Genomic DNA, 20,744 nt, shown 5'->3' on the forward strand with positions numbered 1-20,744 from the left:
AAGAGTAGAGAGCAGCTGGGTCACCATACGTTTGCTTTTTTGTTGTTGCTGTTATTGTTATTACTGTGCGTGATGCTGCTGCTGCTGCTGCTGCTGGTGAACACATTTTCCCGCTGTATTTGTCATTAATCTGTGTTTGAGCTGAGGGATCCTCCTGGGAGGTGTCACAGGAAGAGAGGAGCTCTCTCTACATACCAGAGGAGACTCCTCCGAGGTTATGGACTCCATCCAAAAGTCATTTTTGCAGAGAGAGGGACTGAAAGAGAGGTTGTGTCTGTCTGTCACCCTGAAAATGCCACTAAAAATAAAAAACCTAGTGTGGTTTGTGCAAAAATGTGGAGATAACAGGTTGTAAAGTCGAGAGAGAGGAATTCACCTCGAGAGCAAGAAAAAAAAAGTGGAGCGAGAGAGAGAGAGAGCTGATGGCTGCTGAGTACATCTGTTTCTGAATGAAAGCAGGGATGGCACAGAGGGGAGGGGGAGGAGGAGAGAGGGATGAGAGAGAAGTAGAGAGAAGGAGAGAGAGAGAGAGAGAGAGAGAGAGAGAGAGGGAGAATGACAGAAAAGACTGAATTGATGTCTCAGCAAATGTGAATTAAGTGGGAAATGAGCTTTTTGCTTGTTACATAATAAAAGCCACAGGACATGAAAGTGAAAGCGATTCAGTGTAACGATTTTCTTTGTTCTGAAACGTCTGGGTATATGAATTCCTTTTATTTAACGCTGCTGTGCACACACACACACACACACACACACACACACACACACACACACACACACACACACACACACACACACACACACACACACACACACACACACACACACACACATATACACACACTGAGCAGTGACACAAGCCTCTGTTGTGTTTTTTTGCCAGTGAAGCTGCCTGGCGTTTATATCAGAGAAGCACAGGAGTGACAAAACGCAACAAGGGAGGAAGCAGCAGAGTGATAACTGGTGGAGATTAGACAGGATTATATATTATAGACTAAATTACCACGTGTCGGGGGAGAGAGAGCAACACGGCACAGTGCACATGTTTACAGCACAAGAGCTTTGGCGGCTGCTGCAGGTACGAGAAGTGACATGAACATGTGCAAATTAGGAAACGGTGCCTCAGAAGAAGTCTTTTGATCTTATTCAAACCAAACTTTATTGCCTCAGCTGTGATTCCCCCCCACCCTGAGGAACTCAAATCTGTTCACGTCATGTGGACTCAAGAAACAAATAAACAAACATCAACCAGGAGAAGTTTTGAAATGTAGCTTAAAGACTAAATAAGTTAGGATCAGACAAACAGATTTAACAACCACAGTGGTATAAACTTTATTTATACCATGACCGGGAGACCGACAACACTACAAAGTACGTCTATCACGACCAATTATTATCGACCACCACGAGTTCCTAGGTCATCAGGGAGGTGTGACAAAAAAACAAACTGTCAATAATGGCGACCATAGCGCTGTGTGCAATGGTAGCGGTCTTTAGCTCGGACACTGGTGGTAGAGAGGACAGTATGGGTTAATGTGAGCGTTAACGTTAACATTAAAGCAACTACAAAGAACTTTCATTTTGTGTTGATTTTGGCGCCCCCTGTGGACAAAAGCGGTACTGTTTTGCCTAAATGAAGACCGCATTTCCCACGAACTCTAGCGCGTATTATCTGGCTTGCACGTGCCCGTAGGTAAGGTATAGAGTTAGACTATTAAGAGATATCTTATCTTTCCACCACAGTACGTTTACATGCGCATATTAATCGAACTATGCTCAAAATTCTGGATTTTGGTGTCTAATCGGACTTGTGTGAATGTGCTCTATATGTTTTATGTTTTTACCTGTCTGCAATGCAAATTTCCCTTTGGGGACAATAAAGTTGAAGTTTGAGTATACATGCCGGAGAAAGTCGAATTCCAATCGCAGTTGGAGAACTCCGATATTAGTCGGACTAACACTCAGTTGTCCAGTTGTAGTCGGATAAAGGCCATGATTCAGTTTTCTCAAGTGTCATGTAAACGTACTGACTGATGGCCTCATTTACCATTGTAGGTTAAACAGAGACAACAGCAGAAAACAGTGAAAAGTTATTGGTGGTTGCTTTAATTTACATGAAGCGAGCTAACGTATAGCTTCACTGTGTGTAAACAACTTTGTCATCCTATTGGTCAACGTCCAAGGTTCACGTTGTTGGAGATGCAAACTAGAACTTCTAACGTGCTAGACTTTTTGACATCGTTCTGTTACATCACACCTCCGTTTTTCGATTACGTGATGTTCATAATCGGGTCCGACGCCAGAAATTTGTCGGTCTTGACAAAACCGTGTGAAAATCGTCCTGAATTTGTGACGTCATGAGCAGTCAAATCAGATGGAGAGATGAGGACTGTCGCAGTTAGAGTCTTCACCTCATGGTCCCCATTTGGAGATGAGGTGCTCAGGAGTGTGTTATTCCCACAGTGGTCCTCACAAGTGCAGAAGTACCAACATATGTGTGTGTATGTGTATGAGTGTGTGTATATGTGTGTGTGTGTGGGGACGTTCACATCCTCCTCTCACCTCTGGACAGTAATGAGGACGGGCATGTGTGTAATGTCTCGCACACATGATTTTATGGTTCCTGCCTCGGCTGGAGCATGTCGTCGGTTCACTATTAGAGCTGATGTGACTCCAGGTGGGGGTGTAGAGGGAAAGGGGGGGGGGTAGAGGAGGGTTATTATAGCAGATTGCCTTGTTCAAAGTGTGTCTTAATATAGGTGGAGACAACATGATTTACGATGAGTCCTGATCGCCGCTGGATTTAAGGAACGGCTCCGACACCTGGCAGCAATTTCCATCAATTTGTTTTTGTTGCTGTGAATGTATCGAGCGGCCGTGTGTGTATATGTGTTGTTTATGTGTGTGTGTGTGTTGCTCTAATGCAGCTACTGTCCCTTCCCCTCCCTTCCCTCTGTGTTCCAGGTGGCGTTGGTTTTGGCGTCTAAGACGGAGCGGGCGGTGCTGGAGCCCTGTGAGTCGGGGCAGTACACCGATGGTGGGGAGTGCTGCCAGGAGTGTCCGCCTGGGGAGGGGGTGCTGAAGAAGTGTGGGGCCACGCAGATCGTCTGCACCCAGTGTCTGGACAGTGAGTTTATTATTCCTTTATATACGTATACTGTATATATATCAGCTTCCTGTTGCTACATGTCCACTTGTTATGCAGAAAAAAAGAAAGTACAATGCATCCACTACAGACGACATAAGACAGTAAATAAACAATTGAAGGGATAGTTCAACATTTTGGCAAATTGTCCCATTGCCATAATCCCTATAGTCATAGCAGTAGGTTTGTTACCTTTAATTGTCAGTGCAAGCTATTTTTAGAACGGCGGAGCAGAGCCGTGAGCTGCTCAGAGCTACGCTACAGAGGCTCATGGGATTTCTTGGTTTCCCTCATCAAATTCATCAAATACACAATCCAACAACTCCACAACGCTCTGGTGGACAAGTTGTGACCTGCACATTCACCACACTGTGAGATAATAACACAACGTTACCAGACAGAGTTGTTTTAGAGGTAAATGCAGAGACTGTTGATGAAAAACCTGTTCATCAGTGGTTTTGCATGAATTTACCTCTAAAACATGTTATTATCTCATAGCGTGGTGAATGTGCAGGTCACAACTTGTCCACCAGAGCGTTGTGGAGTTGTTGGATTGTGTATTTGATGAGTTTGATGAGGGAAACCAAGAAATCCCATGAGCCTCCGTAGCGTAGCTCTGAGCAGCTCACGGCTCTGCTCCGCCGTTCTAAAAATAGCTTGCACCGACAATTAAAGGTAACGAACCTACTGCTATGACTATAGGGATTATGGCAATGGGCCAATTTGCCAAAATGTTGAACTATCCCTTTAAGACAATTAAAAGTGCTCCACTGCTCATCAAGATGCTAAAATACCCAATAAATACAGATAAAAAAACCTTTCAAATTAAAAACAGCAGCCAATAAATACATAAATAAAGACTCTATTGTTCGACTACATGTGACCCAGAATGAACCAGAACCAACCACAGGGATTTTCTTTCCTAACTCCCACAGCCCATAATTTGTTTTTCTTATTATATTAGCTCATAACGTATCTCTAATGTAATTACGGTAAGTGACTTATTTATTATTGATAACGTGATTATAACTCCGATATCGTTTAAGTCACAGACTCACATGCTCTCGTATTCACATTGTTTGTTTAAAGAACCTCGTTTTAAAACCTAAATATTCGCAACGGTCACATTAAAAATGACGACATAGTATTACTTACAATACAAGTTTATAGGAGCAAGTCCATTCACTTCAGAAATAAGATCCGACCTCATAATGGGACAAACATGACTCTTATAAACCGGTTTTAAACTCATTTTCTATTGAAATAACAGTTTATATTATGCAATTTATCATTTATTTAGCTTTCACTTCCTTTGCTGCTGCTGTAAAACATAATTTTTCCTCTCACACACAGACCACAGACCCTCCTTAAAATCTGCTCACACACGAAGGTCAAAACATGTTTTATGTTTTCAGTGATTCGGGGGAACGGACCTCTGTAATAGATGAGAATAAAAAGCAAAAAAACCCAAAAAACTTGACCTTGCAGAAACTGTGTCAAATGTAAAAAGGATTAAACTCAGTCTGGAAACAATCACAATCAGATCTATTCAGGTGTGAACTGTTGCACAGCTGTCGTCCTTCTCCTTCTCCTCACCACCACCACCACTGCAGAGTTTCTGCACTTACATCATCTCTTTTATTTATTTATTCATTCACTCTCTTTGCTTTTAATAGAAGCTCAGGGCCCTGGACTCTGAACTAAAAAACTAGATCATCAAAGCCAAAACAAACGGCTATTGTCCAATTTGATCATTTGTATGAAGTGTCTGTTTTCTCTTTGCTAAGAGTCCTGAGAAATAAGGCAGGAATTCATATGTTTGATGCTTGTAAGTGGGTCCAAATGTGCTTATGGCTCTGCTCAGGCTGCGAACCATTAGAGCAGAGCCGGGAGAGGAGCCAACACTGCAACACAGAAGAAGCAGAAGAAGGAGAAGAAGGAGAACAGACGAAGCCATGGAGATCTTCCTGCAGCTCACTTTGCCCTTTAAGATGCTGCTCTCTAACTTTGTCAGCACGCTAAGGAAACGTCAAAGTATAGGTCAGCAGCGTCACCACCGGAGGAGCTGCAAGACGAATGTGCCACACCTGCTGCTGCTTTCTCCGTCCTCTACCTCTCCTCCTCCTCCTCCTCTTCTCTCCGTTCAACAGCTACATTGCTAATAACGTCGGAGTGAGGGCCGACACAGAGCAGAAATCCTCTCGCCTCTTTCAAACAATGAAGTCAGTGCGGTGCGGTGCTCTGTAGTGCAGTGATTGATTGCGTTAATCCATCTTGACAACATGTGTAAACACAGAGCAAATGCTGCCTGTAAACAGGAAGCGCTGAGTCTTTTAACACCGAACGAAGACGACTGATGTTGTTGATGAAGAGAAGAAAAGATGAAATTCTGGAGAAGTTTGGCCAACAGAAAAAAAGAAAAAAGAAAAATGAAATTCTCTGATTATCCTTGAACTTGTGACCTTCTCTTTGCACAACAGATTCAGATCTCTGTGTTGTGTCAAGTTATTTAAAAAAAAGGAGAAAAATCTCAAGTCTGGTCGATTTCACCTCTTTGAAGCTTTTATTACTCAGAGCTGCACCCAAAAAAACAAAAAAAACCCCCCAAAAAAGCCACAAAGTGCTGGAAGTTTAATTTCACATAAACCAACTCTGTCAAACCGAGTGAACGTTAGAAAAAGACGAAGAGGCGTGAAATTCATAGAAATTGATGTCAATGCCCCAAAAAGAAAAAAACAAAACAAGTGTCCATGCAGTGTTGTTAAAAATCCAGTCACACCACCTGAGGTAATTAAGAAACATCATCATCATCAAACAATGCACTTTGATGGACTGGAGCAGGAAATTGTTCGGCGTAGACCGAGGAGTGGAGGTGTCTGGAGTCTGTGCAGAGCGTTTTTTTTTTTTTAATCTTTTGCTTTGACGTCACACAGGATTTGTCTTTGTCCCACGTCATATCATATATATTCCTGCAGTAAACGGTGGCAGGCGACACGTTGGCGCGGAAAACCGCAGACTCATTCTTCCTATAATGTATAATATGATCCGGCCCCTTTGGCCATGTAAATGTGATTCTGTTTTTACAGTTTACATATTTATTTATATAGGCTATTCCCACCACCATTCCTCGTCGTGTCTCCTCTTTTCTCAGCCAGCAACCACTCTCCACCCTCCACCACCCACTCCAGCACCTTACCACCTCTCCTCCTCCTCCTCTTCCCTGTTGCTATGACTCATCGTCTGTATTAGCGGATAAAATGGTATTAGAGAGCCAGGCACCAAAGGGCAAGATCTGCTCGTTCATCATGCATACTCTTACATCAGTGCATCTTTTACACATTTGATCCAGCTAATTAAAGCTTATTGAAAAAGCCTCTAACGGCGAAACTGCTACAGATGGGCGGCAAATTAAAGGGGAGAAAAAAATAAAAAGCCGCTTAGAGGTGTCGAGGCGGCGTGAACCATCAGAGCAGCTTCAGTGACGACTCTCCGGGGCTCTGAACTCTGCAGGAGCGATGGGCGGAATTATCCTGACAGATTTTTCCCTCCACACTGCTGCAGCTTTTGTGTTAAAACTCGTCCTTTTCATGCATTTTCACCAAAAAACAGACATTTAAAAACACTGCTGGACCCGTTTTTTAGTCTGAAATCTCTCTGGACGACAGAAACTCAGATCTTTTCAAACAATGACGTCGCTCCCCTGATTGGATCTTATCAGCCTAATCCACCAGTGTTGAAAACAACACGATGATGAATCACAAGCGTCGGTGACCTTGTTGTTGTGTTTGCTGCAGCTGTTAAATTCTGTATTTTAACTCCGCAGCTCTTTGCTGTTCCGTTTTTCTTTTGCAAATACAATAGCATGCAAAAGTTTGGGTGAACAGTTCAGCAAGTGGAAGATGAAATGATCTCCAAAAGGCAGAAAGTTACATCCCTTTACATTTTAAACATTTTTATTTTTTATTTTTATCTTTTCCATTTTCAAAGTGACAGAAAAGGAAAAGGGCCCTCAGCAAAGGTTTTGGCCACCCTGCATAGTTAGTACCTATAGCCACAGTGTGAAAATAGTAAATATCTTGTCTGATACCTTGGTCAAAGTCTCCTGGGTTTCCTATTCTTTTGCAGGCTGCTGCTTTGTTTCACTTTTTCACTCTAAAACTGTAGAAAACTAAAATAATACACTGATATTGGTAACGTTGTGTTATTATCTCGTAGCGTGGTGAATGTGCAGGTCACAACTTGTCCGCCAGAGCGTTTTGGAGTTGTTGGATTGTGTATTTGATGAGTTTGATGCAGGGAAACCAAGAAATCCCATGAGCCTCAGTAGCGTAGCTCTGAGCAGCTCACGGCTCTGCTCCGCCGTTCTAAAAATAGCTTGCACCGACAATTAAAGGTAACAAACCTACTGCTATGACTATAGGGATTATGGCAATGGGCTAATTTGCCAAAATGTTGAAATATCCCTTTGAAATATTGCAAAAGTGTGTTTCATGTCTTTTGGAGATAATTTCATCTTCCATTTGCTTAACTATATTCACATTAACAGACATTTTGACCACAGCCTGAGGCTGAGACGGTCTACTTCCCGTTTACAGCGGCTCAGGGCTTTCGATCGTGTTTTCAGGTGTTTGTTCGTCCGTGCAGAGATCGATTCAGCCTGGAAACGCTTTTCGATTTTCCAATTTCTTTTTTTGAGGAGAGAAGTTGAGATCCGGTGGCTGAAGGTCACAGAATATGATTCACATCATTTTTCACACACACACACAGTCTGATCATCACCTCGCTGCACCGACGACAGCTGAGGAAGAGGTGTTGCTCTGCTCTTCCTCATCTGTCACGCTGATGCAGGAGCAACGCAGCATCACTGACGTACGTCGTTGGTTTTCTACCTTCTACAAAACACGACCGGGTGTAAACTCGAACTCCTGTGGACAGGGCTGTTGCTAGGAATTCTGGCCCCCCTGAAAGAATACTAAAGTGGGCCCCTTCCCCCTGACTTTTCCACTTTTTTCTTAGACTACGTATGTATTATCATTTTTTATTTACTTTGTTTTGATGCTAATGCAGCATTACTATGAGTATTACACTGCAAAAACTCAAAGTCCAACCAAGAATACTTGTCTTATTTCTAGTCAAAATGTCATTTCTAGTCAAAACAAATCTACTTATACTTAAAATTAGACTCATCACGTTGAAAAAACAGCTTGTTTTTAGACACTTTTTACTTCTTTCAAGCATATTTTCACTTGAAATAATCTGATAGTGGGGCAAGTTATTCTTTCTTATTACAAGCACAACAAACTTGCTTTCATTGGCAGATTTTTCTACTTATTTTAAGTGAAAATTAGTTTGAAACAATTGAAAATGATCTTAAAACAAGTTGATTTTTAGGTGATGGATCTTATTTTAAGTGGAAAGAGATTAGTTTTGACTAGAAATGAGACATTTTGACAAGAAATAAGACAGATATTCTTGGAAAGATTTTGAGTTTTTGCAGCATAGTCAGGGTCTTATGAAGAATCATTCAGTCATACAAAGATTACTGGGGGTTTTTGTGGGCCCTACTGGGCACTGGGCCCCTATCATCACCTTTCTCCCCTATACAACGGCCCTGCCTGTGGAAACATCAGTGTTTATTCCCTTGATGTGAAGTTTCACCTCTGATAAACCCGACGCTGGAGCTCCATTATCCAAGAGATTAGATAAAATCTTGATCGAAGATAGAGGAGGATTTATGTCGAGCGATGAGTGGCCACAGGACTTTGATTCACTGCCGCACAAATTGGGCTCAAAATACGATGAGATGTATAGAAGTGAATGAGAGATGGAGGGATGTTTGATTCTTATTCCCATCGGCCCCCCCCTCCTGATACAGCAGTTGGACCCTGACGTTGACCTTTCCTGAAAAACTCCACGTACAAACACATTTTCTAAAGTGCAGAAATGAATAATTGAAGAGCAAAAATTCAACACGTCCATTTCCTGCTTCATGGTAAATATGGGTGAATCTTTATTTACCACAACCCCCTCCCTCCATTCCCCCACTTCCTGCCAGAGTAGCACCACCACCACCCATCCCACCCTACTCTTCTTCCTCCTCCTCCTCCTCTTCCTCCTCCTGCTCCTCTGGCCTCTCAATCCTGGTTTGGGATGAGTGCCAGCGTCAGCAGCGTTGAAATATTTATCAGTCGCCTCCACTTTTCTCTGCCGTCCTGGGAGATGAGACGGAGCCCGGACCTGCCTCACTTAGTGAAGCGTTCAGAGAAAGCTGCCCCGCAAACTGTCTGAGGATCTGAGAGAGAGATGGAGAGATGGAGAGAGAGAGAGAGAAGGCAGCGTGGTGTTTAAGATGAGCCGTCTGGAACAACGCGCTCACTGGGGGATTTAAAGGAGGAACGAGAAAAGTAGAATCACAGCCTCGAGAATCACGTCCAACTCTGGATCATGTGGGATGGAAGAAACAGGAAGTGGAGATTTTCCCTCCTGCAGGTTCTGCTGCGGTCGAGGTAGAGGATGTTTCTTCCTTACATGGTCGTCCAACTTAGATCTCCGTATGTCCTTCCCTCAGATACGACCGACCAGCGGTGCAGCAGATATATCAGACCACATAACGATAAGAAACATGTGGTTCAAGGTTGTGATTGGCGATGATGTTCAGACACAAGAACGACTTTAGATTAGATTCATGAAGAGATCCTCGTCCAGGTTACGATGAGTAGAGCATCTTTCCACCTTCGTCGCCGTCGTTACTGTTACATATGATGCAGTTAAAGGTCCAGTCTGTAAAATGGAGGTGAAAACCGTGACATCCAGCGTTCAGATTCTAGTTCGCTCGCACTCACCCCTCCCTTCGGCAAAGTGACGGTGGCCTCCGAGGACAAAACAACTTGGAGCATGGAGCCATGAGGTGAAGATCTAAACCATTTTACCACATGTCTGCTGTTTCCTCCTCCTCCTTGTTCTTTGTTGGTTTATTTATGAACGTGAAACTCTTGAAACTCGCTCTCTGGTTGGCTGGATTTTCTGTTCGGTCTGCTGTACAAACATGGTGCAAGATGGCGACACTCTCTAAAGCAAGACCCTTGCTATATGTAGATATAAAAGAATAATTATAGGGCTACGAAAGCCAAACAAATTTCTATTCTATAGCGATTATTCACTTATACAAATATATTCATGGGTAGTACATTTAGATTTTAACAATAAACCTTGACGATTATTACAGATAATATATTAAAGTTGTGGCTCGGTCCTGGTCGGAGGAATCAGTTTCACACGGGAAACGATCGGAGCTCTGTTGTGTGGAAATCTGTGTTTTCACGACCCGTCCATTCACCCCCAACTTCATCCAGCTGCTCCACAGTAAAAAAAACTACGTCCTTCAACTTCCTCCTCCTCCTCCGCTGCCGTTGCCACGGCCACTGGAGGTCGCCGGACAATAAAACGTAACTGCAGGTCACAATAAGGAAGGAAGTGAAGTTCTCCAACCTGACAGGGCAGAAAGAAAAAGTCGAACAGGAAGCAGCAGGAGCAAATGCTGATTGTTAAATTACAGCTCGCCTCCTAATAATACTAATAGCCTCGGTATGGTAATATCCTTAAAAAACACCTGTTTCAAATCTGGAGGGAAACTAAATGGACCGATGAAGCGCAGAGAGATAATTAAACACAGAAATGTCTCATGTTTAAAAAGACAATAAAAGCTGTCGTGCAGTTTTTTTTCCTAAACGCTGATCAAAAAAACAAAAAAAAGGGGGGGAAGAAAAGAATAAAAGACGAGAAACGTGCGGCTTCGCTAAAAGCTTACACCTAAAGTGCTGATTGTGAAGATCATTGGGCAGCTTCAAGGCCGTTTCAGAGCTACATTATTGATGACGCTAATGGGGCCAAAAACACATCAGGAGGGTCTTCACGGGGCTGAAGTGACACACACACACACACACACTCTGAGTGCATCATTCCCTCCTACGTGGACACACTTCCCTCTGACCAATGATCCTCCATCTGAACACTGAGCTGCAGCCGATCATCGCTCATCTGGGAATAATTAGAAAGAAGATCATATTTTATTCAGGACGACTCTCTCTACCTGACTCCTGATGGCTCGGCACTTTTTGTACACAAAGATGAAAGCGGTGACACACACACACACACACACACAAGTACACAAGTGCCCAGTGTCGGACAGTAACAGAGTATGTCTTTGGTACTTATTTCTTTCTTTTTTCCTTTATTTTTTATTTTTGGGCATTTATGCCTTTATGGATAGCACAGTTGAGACAGACAGGAAACGGGGAGGCAGAGAGAGGGGGAATGACATGCAGTAAATGGCGCCCGACGCGGGACCCGAACCAGGGCCGACTGCAGCGAGGACTGTGCCTCTCTACATGGGGCGCCCGCTCTAACCACTACGCCACGCGACGCCCCTTATTACTTATTTCTTTGGTACTTATTACTCTTACTTGAATACATTTCCAAGACAAATATTTTTACTTTTACTGGAGTTAAATTCTAGGAAGGCTGAAAAGTACTTTACTTACTTACTTTTTACTTTACGTTACTTTCAGGTTTGCTCTTTTTTTTCTAAAATCCTATTGGACACAAGCTGTGTTTGTCAAAGAAGGAAACCCTAACCCCTAAAAGCAGCACATCAATGCAGCTGCTTTCAAAGAGTTCATTCTCAGAAACAAGAGTTAAAAGATCCTTAAATTCATTTAGAAAAAATTATAGTAATTCATTGATGTGAAAAATAAGAAATTTACTCTACTCTTACTTAAAGTAAATTTAAAAGCATGTACTTTTGGATACTTAAGTACCTTTAAAAGCCAGTACTTTTTTTTACTCTTACTGGAGTAACATGTCGACTGAGCTACTTTTACTTGTAACGGAGTAAATTTTGGCCAGTTTCTGTCCATTTCTGCAAGTGCCACACTTTGTGCATATGGTCACGTTTAGATGTGTTTACACACACAACGTCTCATGCACGCGAAAGGTAACAGAGGTGCAGAGGAAGCCTCAAGCCTGAGTCATAATTGAAACGAATGAGGAGGAGGAAAGAGCTTCAGGCCCGACTGCAAAGAAAAACAAAAGGCCTCAAGCTCACAAATTCAAATAATCATTTACCTCAGAGGCCTGTTGTTTGTCTGGCTGCTTCGGGGCTCGGCCGGTGACGCTGTCCTCCATCATCACCGCTGCCTGCAGACAGCAACGCCAGCGAGCGGCGATGAGAGAAAGAAGAAGGAAAGAAAGAGTAGAGAGAGAGAGAAACAAGCTCTGGATCTGACGTGTTTACCTGAGGAGGAAACTCACTTACATCCCCTACTGTTGCATTTCCCCCCTCCTCCTCCCACCCCCCACTTCCACACAAGCTTTGATCACTTGGTTCGGACCAGACCACCCGCGTTAACAGGCCGTCTCTCCGATTGGCCGATGTCAAACAGTGTCGAGATCCATTCGAGCACGTCGAGCAGCTCGTTGAGCCGCCAGCTGCTGCTCCACCGGCCTCCATCGGATCATCAGGGACTTTAAACAACGGTGGATTTTACGAAGGCACCGTAGCCGTCAAATCCATAGTGGTCATTAAAGGGATAGTTCAACATTTTGGCAAATTGGCCCATTGCCATAATCCCTATAGTCATAGCAGTAGGTTCGTTACCTTTAATTGTCGGTGCAAGCTATTTTTAGAACGGTGGAGCAGAGCCGTGAGCTGCTCAGAGCTACGCTACGGGGGCTCATGGGATTTCTTGGTTTCCCTCATCAAACTCATCAAATACACAATCCAACAACTCCACAACGCTCTGGTGGACAAGTTGTGACCTGCACATTCACCACGCTATGAGATAATAACACAACGTTTTAGAGGGAAATGCAGAGACTGCTTGCTGAAAAACTGCCCACGACGGGAACGCACATCAGCTGTTTTGCATGAACCTACTGCTATGACTATAGGGATTATAGCAATGGGCCAATTTGCCAAAATGTTGAACTATCCCTTTCATTAAGTTGCTGCCGCTGCGGTAGCTGTCAGATCAAACAGCTGATCGCTCACCATGTGACAGGGGTGAGAGTAAATAAACACTCAGTCATGTCAAAATGACTTTCAAAAGCGCCAGAGAGGAGTTGCTCTTTGCTTTAGATGGCTATTTAATTTCACAATAAGAGTTTTTGCTTTTACATGACGTGAACAAATCTAAAGATTTTTATTCACCATGTCAACTATACTTTACATTTTCAGAGTGAAACATGTAATGTATAGTGTGTCACTATCATTTGGAGAACATGTTTCATTTCAGAAATACAATGAGAACCATTTAATTCACTCATCTGAACCATGCGTTGTAGCGACTTCGTGAGATCGCTTGTTTCCTATTTCCTAGATCTATTTCCGGGTGCTGTCGCCGTTTCAAAATCCACTGTTGCTTAAAGTCCCTATTCCCTCCACCGGGCCCCCGCCTGTGTCATGTGACAGCCTCGGTCCCGTCGTCAGCGTGCTGCTGTTTACGAGGCGTCAGTCTGTGCCAGTGTGTTTACGTGCCAGTTCCGCTTACAACGTAGAAAAAAAAAAGCTGAGAGCTGGGACATTGCTGCAGGGCTCTTCACACTGACAATATGCTGTTGCTCAACAAGACTCCCACTAAGCAGTTCTCATGGATCACACACACTCACACACACGCACACACACACTGAGACACATGCATATACTCAGTCCCGATGAGTTTGCAGTGTTAACTCACGGCATGTGTTTGTGAAACAGAGAGTGAAGCAGGTGATTGTGTTTGGTGTCGATTTATCGCATCACAAGATGTTTGGACATGTACTCCTGACTCACCATCGTGTGTTATGAAATGTTCGTGCTGGATGAATGAACAGTGAGTTTCCAGCGAATGTTTTTCTGAAAAGCAGCAGCAGCAGCGACGGTTAAACCAGAACTGCAGCTCTTGCAAAGGTGACCGAATTCTCACGTTAAAGACGCCAAAGAAAGAAAGAAAAAACCTGTAAAATGGGATTTGAAGAAAGAGAAGAGTGAGTTCATCTCATTCATGCACCCGTAAGAAACCCCTTCCTCTGACTGTGTGCATAAATCAGCAGGCCTGAAATAATTCTATATGAACAAGCTAATATTAATAGATGACTCTGTGCTCCCGGTGTAATAAACTAACTTGAGGTCACTTCCTTTAGAGACGAACTCTCCCGAGTCCTCGCGATGCAAATGTTCCTGAAGAGCAAAATCTGTGCTGAAGTGTTTGAAGTCATTGAAAAGCAGCTCAGGCAATTAGTCGGCACAGCTTTTACCCTCACTCTCTTCAATATACGGCTCTCCACAGCCGGGGCCTGTGGTCTACTATCTCACACACACACACACACACACACAAAATCAATATAATGCAATAGAGTTGTCTTTAAAATGGGTGTCTATTTGACACATGCATTGATTATTAAAAAGGCTCTAGAGCAGAGAGAGAGAGGACACGGACATTTGAACACATCTTACAAAAGGAGCTAATGCACAACAACACCGTGATGCTCAACGTCGGTGCAGCACTTTGGATTTAGAAAACTAAACATGCTAAATAAACTAATAAGTACGATGCAGTATGCAATGAGTTTGACATTTGAGGCTTGTGGATGTGAAATGTTTTGACAACTTGTATAGATGGATGGAAGTTTGATTAGCACGAAAGCCTGAAGCTGGATTCAAATGCAACACAGCGATGAAAAGTTCAAACATTTCACCTTTTAATTTAAATAATAAGTAATGCAGGAAAAAGGGCAGATGAGGGTGGTGATAGGAGCAAGAAGAGGAAGAAGAAGGCAAAGTCCAAAAACAGGAAGATGGGAAGAGCTAATTAGCAAACTAATTGGCTAATAACTAAGATGGTGAACGTAGTGTTTTACTTGTTTAACACCAGGACGTTAACATTTATCATTGTGACACGATTTCAGATCGACAGTTTGGATGCACAATTAATTAATGAATAATTATTAGTCGATGTGTTTTAATAAAATTTGGTAGCCCTTTAATTTACAGGCCATAAATTACGTGATTATGTCAAGAAATAGCCAAGAAATAACAATTAATTGCGTCATAATGTCTAGATATAGCCTAGAAATAACAGTCAATTTCATAGTAATGCCGAGAAATAATGATTGATTGTGTAGAAATAGCCCTGAAATATCATTAAAAGCATGTGTAATCTTTTGCCTTAATGAAAAACATGACATTACTATGAAATTGACTGTTATTTCTAGGCTATTTCCTGACATTACGCCATTAATGGCCTGTAAATTAAAGAGTTACCCAAAACTCCTCCACTTTCTGTAGCTTCATTATCATTACCTACTAATGAGAGGCAGGAGCTGAGTGGAGTTTTTATTGATCCTCTATAAATATTCAACATACTGTATACTCCCCTTTGTTTAAATGTGTCTCTTATTAGATTGAGCAAAAATAGTAATTATGATAAATGTGCAAGTTTGAATACATTTAGATTAAGTAATGGGAATAAAATATTGAGAAATGCTGCAACAAATTGACTGAATTCGTCGCTCTTTTTAAAATCGTCACTGTGAGTGTGTGGATGCATGTGCACGTCGCTGTGTGCACGACTGAGATTAAAGCAGTTTACTCAGTGCAGCACAAACACAATGAGATCGATACCGTAATGAGCACAGCAGACTTCAGACTCGTGCACCCCCCCCCCCTCAACAAGAGCACCTTTCTTGTCCTGCAGCACAACTCACTGAGCTCCCAGCGGATCGATGTGTCCTCCCCTCCGATGGATGGATGTGCAGTAAACATGATTAATGTCATTAGTCTCACTGTTTATCCCTCGTTCATCTCCTCATATTTCCATCTCTCTCCATCTTCTAACCTCTGGTTCTCGTCTTCTCCCCCCGTCTCTAATTTCCTCCGTCTCACTTCTCTGTCTCGTCCCCTTCGACCCCTTGTCCTCTGATCTGCAGGTGAGACCTTCTCGGAGAACTACAGCCACACGGAGCAGTGCCGGCCGTGCACGCAATGCACGGGCCTGATGCGGCTGGAGACGCCGTGCACCGACTCCAACGACGCCATCTGCGTCTGCAACTACGGCTTCTTCTTCAGCCTGATGTCGGGCAGCTGCGTGCCGTGCACCGTGTGCCCCGTGGGAGAGGGCGTGTACGCGCACTGCGAACACAACCACGACACGGTGTGCGAGCAGTGTCTGGACGACACCTTCTCGGACAGGGAGAGCTCGCTGGAGCCCTGCCTGCCCTGCGCCATCTGCGACGAAGAGACCGAGCTGCAGATGTCGGAGTGCTCGCCGACCCAGGACTCCGTCTGTCGCAGTAAGTCTTTTCTCCGAGCTCAACTCCACCTTACACCCAGACACGTTGGTCAGTCCAGACCTGAGACTGGCAAGAGACACTGTGTTGGTCCGTTGAGCAGATCAGCTGAGGTCACATGATTGACAGGTATCCGCTCAGGTTGTTGTTTGATTAAAGCAGAAGTAAGCGGAATATTTGTGTTAAAGCAGTACTAAAGAACTTTCAGTTTTGGTTGAGTTTGGCGGCGCCAGTGGTCCAAAGCGGTAGTGTTTTGCCTGAAGGAAGACTCCATTTCCCATGAGCACTAGCACGTAGCGCCGTAAACATCCTGATCTCCCGGTGCATGGAAATTAACAGAAGACGTCCAAACTAAGTTTCTGTTACCAGCGGATCATTTCTCAGTAAACACACATACACAATCCGACAGAAAGATGCCGTATTGCTGCTCCCTCCTCGTCGTGACTCGCTAAAGTGAAAGTGAAACTTAAGTGAGAGCCGGTTTCCCACCATGCTCCTCAAAGCTGCTTAGTGCTAGTGAAGGCGATACAGACCCCCTCAGGCCATGACAGAGGTGTCATTCAACCTGTTGTAAGTCGATGTACCATCACAAAAGTTATGAAAATATTATATGAAGGTTGAAAAGTTCCTTAGTGTTGGTTTAATATAAGTCTTAAATAGTTCTATCTTCCCACAGCAATCACTTATATAGAGTGTTTGGTCTGAAACACGGGTCTCTCAGTCACTCTGCTCTGAGCCGAGGAGAAAACTTTCCTTGTATCCTACAATCTTTATCCAATGAGGAGAGAGAACGGCATAAAGGGGCGGTCCTCTCTGTGTGTGCAGCCAAGGGATGCGCGTGAATGTGGTGACGTAGGGACGAGGGCGGGGACTGCTAACTCCATCTGGCTGACAGGAAGTTAGCCAAAACCACCGGATCGCTTACTTCTGCTTTAATGGTTGCCATATACAGTATCTGCAGGAAAACCTGTGTTCGCAATAGGAATGCACCGATGCATTATTGGCTGAACATCGGTATTGGCCGATGTTCACCTTGTTGATTGACATCTGGTTGCAGTGGCCGATGTTTATCTGTTCAGTGGCATTTTGTGCTGACTTGAAGGAGGAGCCTGTTTTTTAAAGAACTTTTTTGGGAGGATGCGACTACGCCGAGATGCAAGAGGGCGCATGCATGTTAAATTTGTTAAAGTCAAGTAAGCGAAAGTGTCGGTCGTGTGGGATCAATGAAGATTTCTTGGTTTCCTTTATACAATACAGGAATAAATTACAGAGAAAAACCACTGGTACCACTATCGGCCACCGGCCAAGTTGTTATTGTAAACACTGGTATCAGTATCGACTCAGAATTTCACGATCGGTGCCTCCCTTGTTCGCAAAGGAACAAATTTGGGTTTTAGATTTAGATGGTTGGACAAAAGAAGTTGTTTCAAGGTGTCAAACATTTTGGCAAATTGGCCCATTGTCATAATCCCTATAGTCATAGCAGTAGGTTCGTTACCTTTAATTGTTGGTGCAAGCTGTTTTTAGAACGGCGGAGCAGAGCTGCGAGCTGCTCAGAGCTAAGCTATGAGATAATAACAGAACGTTACCACACAGAGTTGTTTTAGAGGTAAATACATGTAAAACCACTGATGCACGTTGCCTTCAGGGACAGTTTTTCATCAAGCAGTCTCTGAATAACCCTCTAAAACAACTCTGTCTGGTAACGTTGTGTTATTATCTCATAGCGTGGTGAATGTGCAGGTCGCAACTTGTCCACCAGAGCGTTTTGGAGTTGTTGGATTGTGTATTTGATGAGGTTGATGAGGGAAACCAAGAAATCCCATGAGCCTCCGTAGCGTAGCTCTGAGCAGCTCACGGCTCTGCTCCGCCGTTCTAGAAATAGCTTGCAGACCTACTACCTACTCCTAAAACTATAGGGATTATGGCAATGGGCCAATTTGCCAAAAGGTTGAACTATCCCTTTGAGTTGCAGTTCAGTTCTCAGCTCAAATGACACCGTCACACCAACTTTATAATCGCAGGCCGACACACCTGAGTTTGTTACAGCTGCACTGAGAATCTTAAATGACCCTCCACCCTCCACCCCCCCAGAGAACACGAGTGTTTCCAGACCAGAAAGTGCAACCGGCTGCCAGCAGCAGCAGCAGCATCATCAGAGCCGCCGTGTTGGTTGGAGGTATCATATATGTCTCAGTTATATTTGAACCAGATAGCGGGAGGGGAGGCGACTCTCACATGTGTGTGTGTGTGTGTAAGGAAGCGGCGAGGTCAGAGGTCGGCGCTGGTTAGATTTTCAAATGGCAGCGAGTTGAAAGCTTTCGCATTAAAAGGTCAAAGTCGACTGCAGTGTCAACACCGAGACAAAGACTAATCAGCTCTCCCACGGAGCAGGAGGAGCAGGAGGAGGTGGTGAAGTGGAGCTGTTTGTGTCCATGAGCAGAGGCAGCTCGCATCTGAGGAAGTTGTAAATTGTCTCATGTCGGATGAACCATGAAATCGACCTCATCAAGGGGTGTGTGGGGGGGTTACAGGGCTCAGATCTAATGTCTTAGGTGTTAGTGTTCTCTGTTTCCTCTCTAAAAATCTGCCATCTATCCTGACGGCGGCCTCGGATGAGTCAGTCCAGCCCAGTCCTCGGTGCTTATACACAGCAAAAACTCAAAATCTTTCCAAGAATATTTGTCTTATTTCTTATCAAAATGTCTCATTTCTAGTCAAAATAATCAATTTCCACTTAAAATAAGACTCATCACCTAAAAATTAACTTGTTTTTAGATCATTTTCACTTGTTTCAAACACATTTTCACTTGAAATAAATAGAAAAATCTGCCAGTGAAAGGAAACTTGCTCCACTATCAGATTATTTTAAGTGAAAATATGCTTGAAAGAGGGAAAAAGTGTCTAAAAACAAGCTGCTTTTTAATGTGATGAGTCTTATTTTAAGTATAATGAGATTGTTTTGACTAGAAATAAGACAACTATTCTTGATAAGATATTAGATTTTTTGCAGTGTACTCTTCCCAGAATCACAGCCTGGTTTCTGGAGAAGTTTGTGGTTCTGGTTTTGTTCCTTGGAAACACTCTCCTCAACTAAAAAAAAAAAACATTTGTATTTTTTTTCTTTCTTTAATGCAAACTCTGACCAGCGGCACTGAGTGTTTAAATGCTTTTAAGGCATCTCTTTAATAGCTGGAGCGTTTGCTAATGTGGGGCCTTTTATTGATCTCCTCTGTGCATTATCATTTTTTAAATGAAGATTTTAATGACAGTGGTTAATAGCAGCGTTGGGATTCAGTGCCTGAGCTGCAGCAGCGTTTGTCTCTGGGAGCAGATTTCAGATCAGAAAAAACCTGTCAACACCTTTGTGGACGTGCTAACTAACTAACACACGGCGAGGTGGAGACGGTGGACTGGGGGAAGATAAGAGGAAGAGGAAGAGCAGATGAGGTGGAAGAAGGGCTAATGACTTCACACCGTTCCTCCCACATGAACCAGACACCAGTCGGAGTGTGACCTCTGCTCTGCTCAGCTCAGCTCTGCGCTACGCTACGTTCAAAATCGTGGGTCGTCGGGTCGAATTTAGCGAGAAAATTTTACCAGATTGGTTCAAAACAGTGAGATCACATCGTGGCAGCAAAAGGTGATGTTTATCCAGATAAAGTGTGTTTTTTTATGGCTGAATATTATGGATCCACAATGACTGAAGCAGCTTTGTACAAAACATTCACAGCCCTTTTGACTTTTTGCACAAGTTTTTAAAACTTGAGCACAGTAAACTCTTCGGTAACACTTTATTTGATGCCTATCTCTATAATGCATTATAACCATACTTATAATGAGTTATAATGCAGTTACAGCACTGTATAACTATAGTTATAAACACTCATAAATTATCATAATGCTTTATAACAATAATCACAACACACTATAAAGCATTTTATCATGACTTATACAGTAAGGTCAGGCATTATAATACGTTATAATTGTTAGTAACTCGCTGACAATGCCCACATCGATAATGCATTATAAATATAGTTATAATGCAGTGTTATAATTTAGCTTATAAACGTGTATAACTATCATTATAAACACTCATAAGACTTTATAACAATAAGAATAACACATTATAGAGCATTTTATAATGGCTATGGTATTATAATAGTTATAATTGCTCTATGATGTGTTATGCTTATTGTTATAAAGCCTTATGATCATTTATGAGTGTTTATAATGATAGTTATACACGTTTATAAGATTAATTATAACACATTAT

General features: G+C 43.0%; 1 protein-coding gene across 1 annotated transcript in view; it reads left to right on the top strand.

Annotated features, from left to right (window-relative positions):
• Positions 1 to 20,744, top strand: part of ngfra (nerve growth factor receptor a (TNFR superfamily, member 16)) — a 43,188-nt gene that overhangs the window by 1,210 nt on the left and 21,234 nt on the right. The window contains exons 2-3 of the mRNA XM_083977532.1: positions 2,965 to 3,127; positions 16,109 to 16,471. Coding sequence (XP_083833658.1) covers positions 2,965 to 3,127; positions 16,109 to 16,471 — 526 coding nt within the window. The remainder of the gene's footprint in view (positions 1 to 2,964; positions 3,128 to 16,108; positions 16,472 to 20,744) is intronic.

The sequence above is a fragment of the Trachurus trachurus genome (assembly GCF_905171665.1).
Source record: "Trachurus trachurus genome assembly, chromosome: 8".
NCBI lineage: Eukaryota > Metazoa > Chordata > Actinopteri > Carangiformes > Carangidae > Trachurus > Trachurus trachurus.